Source organism: Rhododendron vialii, chromosome 5a (genome assembly GCF_030253575.1).
Source record: "Rhododendron vialii isolate Sample 1 chromosome 5a, ASM3025357v1".
In the NCBI taxonomy this organism is placed as follows: Eukaryota; Viridiplantae; Streptophyta; class Magnoliopsida; order Ericales; family Ericaceae; genus Rhododendron; species Rhododendron vialii.
The window spans coordinates 27,505,694-27,519,723 of record NC_080561.1 but is presented as its reverse complement, the minus strand read 5'-3'; the positions used below and the strand labels follow the sequence as shown (position 1 = coordinate 27,519,723).

The 14,030-nt window shown below is 37.2% G+C and overlaps 1 protein-coding gene across 6 annotated transcripts; it reads right to left on the bottom strand.

Moving 5' to 3' along the window:
- Positions 1-32: 32 nt before the first annotated feature.
- On the bottom strand, positions 33-3,578 carry LOC131325949 (probable protein phosphatase 2C 73). 6 transcript variants are annotated; one of them, XM_058358464.1, is made up of 7 exons: positions 3,356-3,578; positions 3,073-3,192; positions 2,615-2,860; positions 1,892-2,200; positions 1,549-1,666; positions 1,237-1,460; positions 33-421 (listed from the first exon to the last, which is right to left on the bottom strand). In XM_058358464.1, exons 2-7 carry the CDS (start codon positions 3,079-3,081, stop codon positions 212-214), a joined length of 1,116 nt encoding a protein of 371 aa, XP_058214447.1. In that variant the 5' UTR covers positions 3,082-3,192; positions 3,356-3,578; the 3' UTR covers positions 33-211. The 6 variants fall into 6 exon arrangements, with proteins under 6 accessions (XP_058214447.1, XP_058214444.1, XP_058214448.1 ...); XM_058358461.1 differs by having other exon boundaries at positions 2,615-2,856; positions 3,093-3,192; XM_058358465.1 differs by having other exon boundaries at positions 3,073-3,143.
- Positions 3,579-14,030: the final 10,452 nt, after the last annotated feature.

Here is a 14,030-nt window from a genome sequence, read left to right as displayed (position 1 = left end):
GTTTGGCAAAAGGCACTTCGAATTACATGGACTTGGTAAGGTAACAATGTATATGTATGACTACTAATGAGAAAGACAAGTTGCAGATAATTACATGGACTTGGTAAGGTATCAATGTATGTATGACTACCAATGAGAAAGACAAGTTGCAGATGACATACGGAAAAGATAGACACGAAGAACCAATTGCTTTATAGCATATGAATTGCAGTTATAGCGTAGTTACTGGGTGGAATTCAGAAGGTGAAGGAGAAGAGTGAAAGAAGAGACAAATAGCTGAAATATCATCCATCGCAACTCCTCGCCTCTTTCGTTTCCATGCGCGGGTGGCATGCTCAACCAGACGCTTAGCTGATTTTGCCCTGTCCGGAATTGAAGATACAATTTGCACGGCTTCTTGATTCGAGACAACATCCCATACCTAAAAGAGTAGAAAAGTTTGGTTACATTTCGACAAAGTATTTGTTCACACAGTACGGACAAGCACACTATGATCTCTAAGTCAGTAGCAGAGTTGGTTTGGCCCAAACTCTGCTCTTTCTTTACCTTCTGTTATGTTATGGTGGGAGTTGGTTGTTACTTGTTTCTTGTCCAATTCCCTTCGTACTTTCCTTCTTGCTTTGTATTCATCAATTATCTGAATATGACCATTGTTATGCGGGCTCTTCAAGTCCTCCCGAATGCACTTGCGTCCGCATGATATGACGAGGTTATGCATACAAGAGAGGTTTCCAGTAGTACAATGCGCCATTTATATTTTATTCGCTTGGAACCTCTAATACTTATGATTCTATGAACATGTCGTAGTATGGAAAACTTTCAAATTCTCTAGCTTCTCACACTCATAATAAGTTGGCGCGTTTTATTTCGACTGTAACAGACTGTGCAATGCATTATAATGTCAAGGCAACTTCATGAATCCGTACCCAACTTTGGGGGACATAACCTATATCCTAAGACATAGGACCTAGGAAGGTCTGACGCATGGAAACGCACCCGCATACAACGAATTCTATAAACATAAGATACCACAAATCTCTAGAATGTATAGATGCCAACATGACTGATACACATTGCTACACTATTTTAGGTTACCCAAAGTATGATCTCTAAGTTTAGGCATTTTACTTGGAGCACGAACTAAAAAATCTCAAAATTAAACTGGCAAGGATAAACTCTCAGTTTCGCCGTTACTGAACTAAATATGTAACCAACCATCAAGAGTGCTAGACATACCCCATCAGTTGCCAAAACAACAAATTGGTCTTTGCCGGTAATGTGTCTTTGTATCACTTCAGGCACAGAAATGAGTCCAAAATCCTTTACACAGTAATCGCCAAAAGCTCTCGACAAGGCCAAACCAGGTGACTCCTCATTTGGCAGCCATACCCTATGCACCCCCGGCTCATCATCTAAACAGAAGACTCGCCCCTTGCACCGAGTTATGCGCTCAGCTTCCTCTGCGATTACATTAACAGGGTTATAGTGATTGATTGATTGGAGAGAGAGAGAGAGAGAGAGAGAGAGAGAGAGAGAGAGAGAACTCACGAGGTAGATTAGGCTTGAAATCAACAGTAAGCTGAATCGGTACCAAACTGCTATCATCAGAAGTGGTGGCCAATACAGCGCGGGAGTCGCCAACATTTGCCACAACTAGAAGTTCACCCTACCAAAACACCACAATAGGAATCATAGGATAGTAAGAGTGTAAGACAGCTGCAATAATCCTGTAATGTTTAGAATGCTTAGGCTCGTTTCATTAACAGACAGTCGGACACTGTCAGCAAATACAACCAACGAACATTATCCACGTGCTGCCCAAAACTAATAAAGGCAATTACTTATTTTCATTACGTGCTACAAAGAATTGCTAAGGAGGGCCTGCCTTTACCTGTCTAACAATTGTCAGAGCAGTGGTTCCACTGTAGAACGAATCGATCTTCCGGTGCTGCCCTAGATCCTGATCAACGGCCGCACAAGTCTTCATGTAAGAATTCTTCCAGATATTAACTCTATGATGCTTGTTATCAGAATCCAAATCCAAATCCGGATCGATTGAAGCTTCAGCAAGCGTCTCCTGCCAATTGCACAGCAAGGTTGAGGGCATTGTTTTTCTAACCCTCTTTGCCACAAAATGTCCCCATGGACCATGCCCATCAAAAATCCCACAAAACATCATGTCTTCTTGGCATCCAAATTCCTACCACCAAAACAAAACCCAATTCAATGCTAAACAAATCAAAAATTTCATTTTGTTTACTCGAATCGAAACAAAAAAAAAAAAATGATATAAATCATAATAATTGTCCATTTAATTACAAAATAACACAGCACAAGAAGAGGAAATGAAAACTTGCACCTCTCTTTTCGCGAACGAAAATAGATTCTGTTCATAGCATTGCGAATTGTGGAGTAAAAATCACATGAAAAATGCTAACTTTTCGTTTTCTTTTCTCACATGTGAATGCAAAATTCATCCTACCCATACCAGAAAGTCATATTGAAAACACAGCACAAGAAGAAATGAGTATTAGCACTCCTAGAAAACCGTCGTTTCGTGGTTCAAAATCAAAGAAAGATGGTTGTTAAAAAACTACTCCTACTGTTAGCATACCTCCCACACAATGAAGCAATCTTGGTTCACTCCCTTTTCACCTCTTTTAGAGAAAACTGAGGCAAGATTGTCCGACCCAGTAACGTTAACTGTCCCCGAAGACCGAAGTAGCAAGTCATTCTTCTTTGCTTCTTTCGCCATCGCTTCCGCGATCTCTCTTCCACCATAATCTCGCCCTTTCCTTAACGTTAGTGACCTCGCAAGTCCATTGAGCATCGACGATAAATGCCCCATATCACACCCTCTCTGCACAAACTCAAAAGTGAATTCCCACAGCAGTGATCAGGCACAGGCTCTTATTCATTAGAGACTCAAATTTCTCAGCAAACAAATCAGGTTGTGTATGGGATTTTGTTAACTTCAGTGGCCCGGCCCGGAAGTGCGAACAAATTGGTCCGAACATCTGGTTATAAGAAAAAAGAATAAGCATGTACAATTCCAGAGTGGTGTACACTTACGTATGACATGAGTCAGAAACGTGCTAGTCTTTGTTGTTTTTCTCTGATGCAGACAGACAGAGAGGACGAATCTGGAAGAACAATCATTCAATTATTCAAAGTTCAGCAAAAGCACAGTACCTGACCGGAAACATACAAATACAGTAAATAGGATACACTTGAGGAATTTTCCTCCATTTTATGAGAAACCAAACAGAGTGTAATCGCAATCACAATGTGACTCTACAAGGAAAACCCACGTAGAATTTGCTTAGCAAGAAAAAAAGAGAGAAAGAAAACCCACGTAGAATTATTGAAGACCTTGTTTTCTCAGCAAATTGGATCGGAGAAGTGAGGAAAATGGTAGGCCGGAAACGACAATATGGCCGGAAAATAGAGGTTGTTGGCCGGGAAATGACGAATTACCGACAGTCAAGGGCGAGGTTTGTAGAAATCGAAGTGGGAATTCGATATTATTGCATGGTTTGGTGTTTTTGTCTGATCACTTTATTTACTATGTCTGGAGAAAGAATACAAAGAAGGTAGGCCACTGTGCGTACAGAGGCAGCCCACGTGTCTTCTTTAGATCTCAACTTATGTTTATCACGGTCATAGGAGGGGTGGTGGTGTCCCCGGCTATGTAGTTTGCGCGTACATAAGTGAGAGTGTGACTGTGTCTGCGGTCAAAACATATCACAAACTATTAAAATTTGCGAGAGTGGTGATTAAGAACACGAGCAGAGTACGAGGTTTAATAGAGAAGGCGTAGGGCATTTTGAAGAATTGTGTGATTCTACTCGTCCCCAATACTTTTTGTTACTCTCTCTGTTTCAATTTAAATGCTTTTCATGGGAGACTTCGTAAATTTGACCTCAAAAAAATTGTATTTTTCGTAACGTTTTCCCGAATTGTTTTGCACCCGTTTGAAAGTACTATTGAGATCCTTTGAGCGGCGGAAAAAAATTAAAATTTAATTCCTTAAGTACTTTATTTTATAGGTCAAAGTTACACGATCTCTCGCAAGGAGCATTTAAATTTGGACAGAATGAGGATTATGTAGTACATCCATAAAATAAATTACTTGAGTTTTTTTGGAGTAAGTGCCGCCATATTGTGTATTGTGTATCGCCTCTATCCAGGAGTATTATGCATTCATGTAGGGTGTAAGATTATTATGCATCCGCTACTATTATGTTATACTACTAGTGTTGTACTTTTGGGCATCACATGATTAACCCTGGAATAACTATTTGTTGATAGGTTAAATACACGAGTCTTATGTTATTATGCTGTAGTGTTGTAGGTTGGGGCATCACATGACTAATCTCTGAATAATTATTTGTTGATAAAATTTCGAAAATGATATTGTCGGTACCGAAATCGTAGGGACAGCCGCGCCAGGCCATCTCTGGCCACCAGACGACCGATCCGAGCCGTCCAAAAATTCTAAAAAAAAAAAACGAAGGGGCCACGTGGGAATCAACTGCATTCGAGGTGTGTAGGGTGCTTGATCCGAGCACCCATTTTTCTATATATATGTATATACACCTCGGATGTATATGTACGGAAAAAGGGGTGCTCGGATCAAGCACCCTACACACCTCGGATGCCGTTGATTCTTGGGTGGGCCCCCTCGTTTTTTTTATAGAATTTTTGAACGGCTCGGATCGGCCGTCCGATGGCCGGAGACGACCCGGCGCGGCCGTACCTACAATTTCGATACCGGCCCCGTCGCTACCAATAGCAATACTCATAAAATTTGGACATAATGTGACGATTCTTCAAAAGAACTCAATATTTTTTCCCCCCATTTTTCTTCTCTTCGATTCTAGTTTATGGTCTATTCAACTATCCATTGTGACCAGGTTTCTTTCAAAAAAAAAAGAATATCTAATCTCATAAAATATATGTGATAAAAAATCATACCATACATCATAAGATATTGTATATCTCGTACTTTATGAGACTGTATCTCTAATTGATATCAAATTTGAGTCCGTCAAACCCTTTTCTTTGGCGCTCAGTCAGGCTTACAAGAATGATCTTCACCAATTATTTTGTGATTTCACAGAATAAGATATCTCGGGAAAAAATTAATTTGATTCGATAAGCACATGAACGAATCATTTATGACGGACGAGTTACAATTTCAGGTTGCAAGTATATTTTTTCTTCCGTTTATAAAAAAAAATAGATTTCAATTTATTTATGTAACTACCAATGGTTTTTTTTTTTTTTGTTTTTTTTGCAGTCAGGGGTGTTAGTCAACGAGGGCTCATGAGAGGCTATTCATAGACTTGAAATCCCAAACATGCTCTCCGTGAGACTTGAACCTTGGTCACCACTAGAAGAGAAGAGAAAAGAACAAACCACCTATGCTAGCGTAGTGTTCACTAACTACCGATGGTTGAACAGTTAGAATTACCATCGTGGACTTAGGGGCTGTTTGATAAAACTGAAAACTGAAACTGAAAGCTGAAAAATTAAGTACTGGAAACTGAATGCTGAAATTTTTAAGCTGAAAAGCTCTTTGATAAATATATTAAGTACTGAATTAAAAAAATGATGAATTAATTTTGTTCCAATTCTATCTTAATTTACTAACGGTCACAATATACTTTTGGTAATGGTGGTGGAGTGGTGGTGGGGGAGTGGTGGAGGTAGTAGGAGTGCTGGTAGTGGTGGTGGTGGAGTGGTGGTGGTGGTGTAGTGATGATAGTGGTGGCGGAGTGGCGGTGGTGGTGATGGTGGTGGAGTGGTGGAGGTGGTGGTAGGAGCGGTGGTGTGTGGTGGTGTAATGGTGGTGGTGGTGGAGTGGTGGAGGTGGTGGTGGTGGTAGTGGTAATGGAGGTGGTGGTGGTGGAGTGGTGGTGGTGGTGTAGTGATGGTAGTGGTGGGGAAGTGGCGATGGTGGTGATGGTGGTGGAGCGGTGGTGGTGGTAGGAGCGGTGGTGGTGGTGGTGTAGTGATGGTAGTGGTGGTGGTTGTGGTTGAGTTGTGGTGGTGGTGGAGCTGGTGGTGGTGATGTGGTGGTGGTGGTGGTAGTGGAGGAAGTGGTGGTGGTGGAGTTGGTGGTGATGATGTGGTGGTGGTGGTAGAGGAGGGAGCGGTGGTGGTGGTGATGTGGTGGAGGAGGAGTGGAGGTGGTGGAGGTGGTGGTGGTGGAGGTGGTGGTAGTGGTGGTGGTGGTGGAGTGGTGGAGGTGTTGGTGGAAGTGGTTGTGGTGGTGGTATAACGGTTGAATATAAGAACACAAAAATTCAGCCAGAATTAAGTAGCTCAAAGCTACTTAATTTTTTTTAACTTTTTAGCCTATATTTTAAGTGGTACTTAATTTGTTAAGTAATATGAAATGTGGTTATCAAACCTACTGAATCACTTATTACTTAATTGATTCAGTATTAAATGCTGAATTTAAGTTATCAAACAAGCCCTTAGAATGGAATGGGACCATAAAGTAAGAATTCAATTGGATTTTTTTTTTTTTTTTGGTACAAAGAATTCAATTGGATATGGATGAGCAACGTATGGAGTCCACAAAAAAAAAAAAAAAAGAAGTGAGAATTATGCTTCGATGCAACATATGATTCCCAAACAACAAATATGTTTTCGAATCTGTTTCTCCTAAATAATATGACCGCAGAGTTCATCTATCTATATTATAAAGTAGTATTGCGTAATGACTTTTTGTGGGAGGACTTTTGGGACCGCCGAGATAATATGGAGGTTGGATTGTTACCAAGAAGTTTTATCAAGAATTCTCTTTAATTATTGTATAATTATTCCAACTATTTTACTATAGGACGCTTACCTAGCCAGCGTTTGCAAGGATGAGATTGGGAGGTCTAGTGGCGGCGACCATCACGACAAGAATTTTAGAAAATGCAATTATTATATGTAAAAAAATAAAAATTTATACCCAACTTATATAGTCTCGCCGCCACCACTAGATTTTTTTAATATACATTTCGCCACTGCTAGGGTAAAATCCTGGTTCCGTCCTTGCGTTTGGATCCTAATGTACCCAAACTTTTCTGGCATAAGGTTTTACAAAAAATATGTTACAGAATATCTTCCAGCATAGAATAGAAGTGAGGGGACTGAGGCTGTGATTCAGAGAATCATCTGTGATCTAAGACTCTACCTCTGTTCATGGACAAATGTTAGGAACTCTGTAGCAATTTATTTATTTATTTTATCGGCAACTCTGTAGCAATTAAGCAGGCCATTTGCTTGGCCTCGCACATTCCTTGTAAAGTGTTTCGGAAAAGTGCAGTAGCTGGGATTGCTAGAGCTCTGTTTGGTGTTTTCTCGTTGTTTGTTGGTTCAGAGGTAGAGAGGAATAGTGGTCGATAAGAGTGTTTCTAGAATTATAGTTCTTCACATAAGGCCCATTCTCGATTATAGAGTTCATCTATCTCTAAGGTATTGCATATTGTTATTCCATGGGAAGACTTTTGACACCGCCGGTTGATACGGATTGGCTGGATTGTTAACAAGATTTTACGTAAAAATATTATAACGGGATATAATCATATTACATCATAGATAGAATCAAGAGGGCCGGTTGTGATTGGGACCCAACAAACTTTGTTTTTTTTTTTTTCCCTCCTCAAAATGGTGATAACTTCATTGATAGGAAACAGAGATACACAAGATAATCACTTAGAAGTAGCATCCATCCTTAATCAAAGGATTGGAAATTTGAAAAATTTTCATATCTAGCAAGTTAGCATGCTTAATTTGGCAGGCTTAAATCAAGCGAAATTATTGACTTTTTTTTTTGTCTATTGATGCAAATTTATCCATGGCAGACGCAAGATTTTAATAAATATGGGCGAACTATATACCTATTAGAGCATCCACAGTGGAATAACTAAAACCATATGTTTGTTAAAGTTAGCAATGTTCCCTCAAAAAAGTGCTCATAGTGATATAATCAAACTTAACAACCACTTAGCAACTCATCAAATTTTGGCCATTGGATAATCAGAACTAGCAATTTTTAGCCAATAACCAAAACTAACTCTCTCTCTCTCTCTCTCTCTCTCTCTCTCTCTCAACAATCTTAGAAAAACAATTAAACTGGTTTTAAAAAAACAATTTTTGAATAAAAGACAGTCTTTTTTTCAAAAAAAAAAAAAATTGAAACTTTTTCGGAAAAGTTCTTTTTCAAAATAAATGTTTTCAAAAAATTATTTTCTATTTCTAATAACCAATTTTTATTAGTTTGAAAACTATTTTAAAAAATTATTCTATATGGTTTTTATAGGTTGAAAAATTGATGTAACAAGTTTTGATTATTCAATGTTGATTATGTCACTGTGGGCATTGCTAACTTTAGTAACTCCTTAAATGAATAATCAAAATATGATGTGATAACTTTTGATTAGTCCACTGTAGATGCTCTTAGTATGAATTTGAAGAAATAATGATTTGGAAAAATATATAATTTTGAGAGGCGTAATGTAAAATTATAAATAAATAAAAAAAAAATTGTCCTGAAATCTCAACCTTTACAAGTGGCCATTCCTCGCTAGCCCAACCATTTTTGTGGAGCAACAATTACAAGATACCAAATCGAATCCATTACACAATCATGAAGGTTTCACTTTTCTATACAATCTATTTAACGGGGACCACGACCCTTATATGACATACTGTGGGTCCTTAATGTGGAAAAAAAGAAAGTACGCAGGCTATATATAGCATGTCTTTTGTTTGTTTGTTAGCACACGGATTATTACCTTGCAGTATTGTATCATTATATTAACCTCCCTTGTTTGGAAAATATTGTATAGTTTGACATGTGACTACCGACTAGAAGATGAAATGATACAGAAAACTTCTTGTAAGAACCTTCAGTGAGGTACTTAAATACGGACATCCCTTTCCCAATTAAATTTTGATGATCTGAATCATTCAATGTGTTCAGAACGTGATTTTAAGAATTTTAAAAAAAAATTGGCAAAAAATATGAACGGAAAGTGCTTGATCAGAGCAGTTCAATGAAAACTGTTCAGATGAAGCACTTCCCGTTCATATTTTTTTGTTGATTTCTAGCGAGGACCCTTAAAATCATGTTTTGATCACATTGAACGATTCGGATCATCAAAATTCGAACAGGATCTATGAGGTCTGTGCTTAAGCTAATTAAGAATCCCTTACAAGAAGTTGACTATGAAATGATATATGTCTCAACATTAAACATACAAATACTCTGATATATCCAAAGTGCAGTTTTATATTTACATATTAGAAGATGCTTTAGTGAGGCTAAAGTTAGAATATGCCAGTTATGTTAGTATTTTTACTATCAAAATTTGATCATAGGTCTCATTACTGGTATTTGTCAAATGACTCAAAACTTCAGGGTTTTAAAAAAGCGAATGTTTAGGCCCATAACTCATCAGCATCACAATCGATGCAACATTTCTTGGTTTTAAGGACCCACTTTTTCAAAAACAAATATTGCTTTCATCTCATGTTGCTTGATCACCATTTCATTTTGGGAGGTTCTAAAATATTGTTCCATTTCACTCTTCAAATTTGAAAAAAGAAATACTCATCAACTTGACGGCTCAAATAAAAAGAACTTGAAAACTCATCAACATAAAAGTTTAACATTGCAAATTTACAAGAAATACATGAGGTAATGAATTCAAATTTTATAAATTAGTAGGCAAGATAAATAATTTGCAAATCGTTTTGAGTGAACATTTTTTTTATCCGCTAGTGAACTTATTTTAATAACTTCTTAATTTAACGCATAAGTAAGCACATTTTATAAATACCTCCATCGAGAAATGCCAATAAATTTCCAGTGGGTTCAATGTACACTTCATTGACACCCCAGACAACAATTGTTTAACTAAACACATGATACAATCAATTAAAAATGACTTACATCGACGAACTCACAGTTTTTTATAATAACATAAATAATAAAAAGTTCATTATTTTCCATTATTTGGATAGAAAAGTAACAACTTTATCCTTTTTAACCAAAATGGTTCTTTCAACGAGTAAAAAATAAAGGGCTATTGATTGAGTAAAAAATAAAGAATTATTAATAAATAATATCCATTTTGGTCAAAACAACTCTTCCAATGGATAAAACAAAGTCTTTTTTATTCAGAATAAGTGAAAGTTAATATATAATTTTTAATTACTTTTTTATGATTAGAAATGGTTAATTTGGTCAATGTAAACCATTTTTGGTTGATCAATCATGCGATTTGTCGAACTATTATTGATTGGAGTGCCGATCGATGAAATGAATTGAAACCACGAGAAATTTACCACGATCATTTCTCACGAGCATCTTTCATTTAATTAAAGAAAATCTCAATGTTGTCGTTGAAATTTACCCAGGCATGCTCTTGTGAGATTCCAACAACTACGATACCTCGTTCTTCTATCAAAACGAAGCGCTAGGCTCAGTCCTAAGGCATGAGCCCTAGTTTTTAGGAGAGATTATACAATGCCCAGGCAGGCTTAGTCCTAAGGCATGAACCCTAGTTTAGATTTCACGTGATCATTGTCATTGTCGGTCTAAAAAGGTGCCCACTTGTGGGAAAAATAAAAAAATTATTCCATTGGTGACTATTTGGGCATGGCGCTCTAACACTATTTTCCACCACATAATTTTGTAGAGAATTAGAGAGCGTGGCTAATTCGATCGTTCATTTCGATAATCGACGGGTAGGATCTTAACCGTGCAATGGACAGTTCAAATTTGTATGCGTTCAGATTCAATTCAAACCGTCCGTACCAAGATGAACGGCCAGATCTGGAGCTCTACATGGTGCAGCATCCCCCATCCCCTGAAAAGGTGCCCACAAAAAAAAAGAAGAAGGTGTTAGGACATGATGATCAAACCAAAAAAAAAAATGTTAGAACATCACGTAGCGGTATTCCAAGATCACTGCATAATTACTCGCTCCTTGTGGAGTTGCACCCACTAAGCGAGCACATAACAGTAGTAAAAACTGGATAATGTAAAAGAAACAAGTAGGAGTAAAAAAGAGGACTGACACCTAAATGGATATGGAAAACAATCACATGAATGTGGGTCGCTAATCAAAAAGTTTGTAGTGATTATTAAATTTTTTTTTTTTTTACTTTTGTTAGTTTTACGTCAAATTTTAATATATTATTCGTTCGTCTCAGCAAGAGAAAATGAAAAAGTAAAAAATTATAACTGTTATACACAAGTATTTTTGAAAATATCCAAGAAAAAAGCCAAAAAAACCTGACTTTTTCGATTCTTCTTGGATATTTTCAAAAAATACCTGTGTCAAAGTCATAATTGTTTACTTTTTCGATTCCTCTCGCCGAGACGAACCACTGATACATACAAATTTGGTGCAAAAAATAATTTGAATAATGAGAAAAAAAACAAGTATGAGTAGCAGAAACTCCCCCTAATCCATTGTCCCATGAATAGATAATATGGCCAAAGGGACTGTTAATTTGAGCAGCAACTTTACAGCATTGCTAAGCTAAAATCCAAACATGAAATGTTGTTGAATACCAAACCCATGTGTAAAGACTAGAGGGACCTCCACGCCTAAAATGTGTAAAGACTAGAGGGGCCTCCATGCCTAAAATGTTTCATGACATGCTTAGCTCGACTTGTTTATTAGTTGTGTCAAGTCATAATATCACATTCTAGGGCTAGCTCGACCCATGAGCACGTCATAATCTGTGCCGTGTCATGTGATGAAAAAGTATATTCTCTTTTTCTCTTGATATATGATTTTCTTTTAGACTAAAAAGCTCAACATAATATTATGTGTCTTAATCAGATAATTAATAAATCAAAACATGCAGAGAGAATGGTTTAGAAATGCATGTGGGTGGTCGAGGCACGCGGCCACACTCTTCCTAAAAAGTTGAAACGATACACTTGCTTTTGCACTAGATTTTTTTTGTTTGTGTGAAGATACTTTTGCACTTGATTGAACAGTGTTCTTTTTATAAGATACAATGACTTTCAAATTTCTCTCCTATGTGGCAAAACAAAAGCTCATGAATCGATTATTGCTCAGCCGGCTGATACTCAAAATAAAGTTTGAGCAATAGTAGAACCACACCCACACTTACAAGTTTATGGGCTCACACACTTGTGAGTGTGGGTGTTGTAAGTGGGCCAGTGGCGGACCTAGAAATATAAATTAGCGCGCAAGGACGGCTACACTATTAGGAAGTAAATTGTGTTTACTTTCGTATTAGGAAGTAAATTGTGTTTACTTTCGATAAACGTCTTGACAGTTTTCTTTCGTATTAGGATGTAAATTGTGTTTGCCTTCACAATGGATATTGAGTAAGGAATTAGCTTCTGGACGGTCCATCCATTAAGTAGACTGCAACTCGAAATTTTTTATACTACGTAAGAAGTCGAACATGTTGAGTAGCTTGATCAAGTTTGGTTTTGTAATGTATAGTAGCGGAGAGATGCCCCCACATTCTTTTTTTCTTATAACTCAAAAGAGTTGGCCTAGTAGTCAAGGCCTGAGACTTATGAGTTTCATCTCACCAAAGGTCTTCTAGAGATATCAATCGAGATGCACGTAAATTAGTCCGTACACTCTCAAATATCAAAAGAAAAAATAGTCCGGAGAATCGAGTGGAGGGCACATGCCCCGTAGGACCCTTAATGGGTCCCCCCACATTTCACTCATCCGTCTGTGGGCTTCCCGTTAACGAAAATCTTGAAGGCCGTTTTAGTTTGGATTGTTTGTTTAAGGTCGACACAGAGAACCAAAGCTATAGTTTTGGAGATAAAAGTGCTTTTCAGTCTAATGTGAAATTACATAAACTTTTAAAATTGATTATTTCTCAAAATATTTGGGTAAAAGTTAAAAAAAAAATATTTTACCGATTCCTCTCGTCAAGACGAATCAATAACCTACAGAAGCTGGCGTAAAACCAACAAATGCAAAAAAAATTCAAATAATGACAAAATTTTCAGATTTAAGTTCAATTTAAGTTAAGGGAAAAAGAACGGAGCCTAATTGTGTAGATCGAAAGGCCAGTGAGCATGGGCCATGGGGAATGATTTGCTTGGCCCATATTTACAAGTTTAAAGCCCATGCTTTGTGGGGAATTGGTTATGCACGAGTCCAATTTAGGCGGGAAGCTTTTTTTTTGTTAACCTGCAACAACTCTCGGGAAAATATATGCGTAGGCTGCGCACGGTTCGGATCGGATTCCTATGAATTCAATAATAATTCACGAGTCCCAATTTTTTGAAAATAAAATCCGCTTTCGGACCAAAAGTCTTACGGTTTGGTTCTAATCCAAAACGTGACTCACGGATCGGTCCCGATTTTGTCCACGGATTGCATCAACCAAGTACTTCATCACCTGTAAATACATAATTCTATACTTCAAAAATGTTTAAAAAAAAACCCGTCTATACTCATGCATATATAAGTTATTGCATGATAGTATGTATAATTTAACTGATTATAGGTTATTTTCATTAACTTTTATTTACAATATGTATAACTTATTTGACAATACGTCCCTAATGATATATGTCTCAACATTAAACATAAAGATACTATGACATCCGAAGTGCAGTTTTATATTTTTCATATTACAAGATGCTTTAGTGAGGCTAAAGTTAGAATATGCCAGTTATGTTAGTATTTTTACTATCAAAATTTGATCATAGGGCTCATTACTGGTATTTGTCAAACGGTTCAAAACTTCAGTGTTTAAAAAAGCGGATGTTTAGGCCCATAACTCATCAGCATCACAATCGATCTTTGTCTTTAAGGATCCACTTTTTCAGAAACAAATACTGCTTTCATCTCATATTTGCTTGATCACCATTTCATTTGGGAGGTTCTAAAATATTGTTCCGTTTCACTCTTCAAATTTGAAAAAAGAAATACTCGTCAACTTGACAGCTCAAATAAAAGAACTTGAAAAATCATCAGCATAAAAGTTTAACATTGCAAATCTAC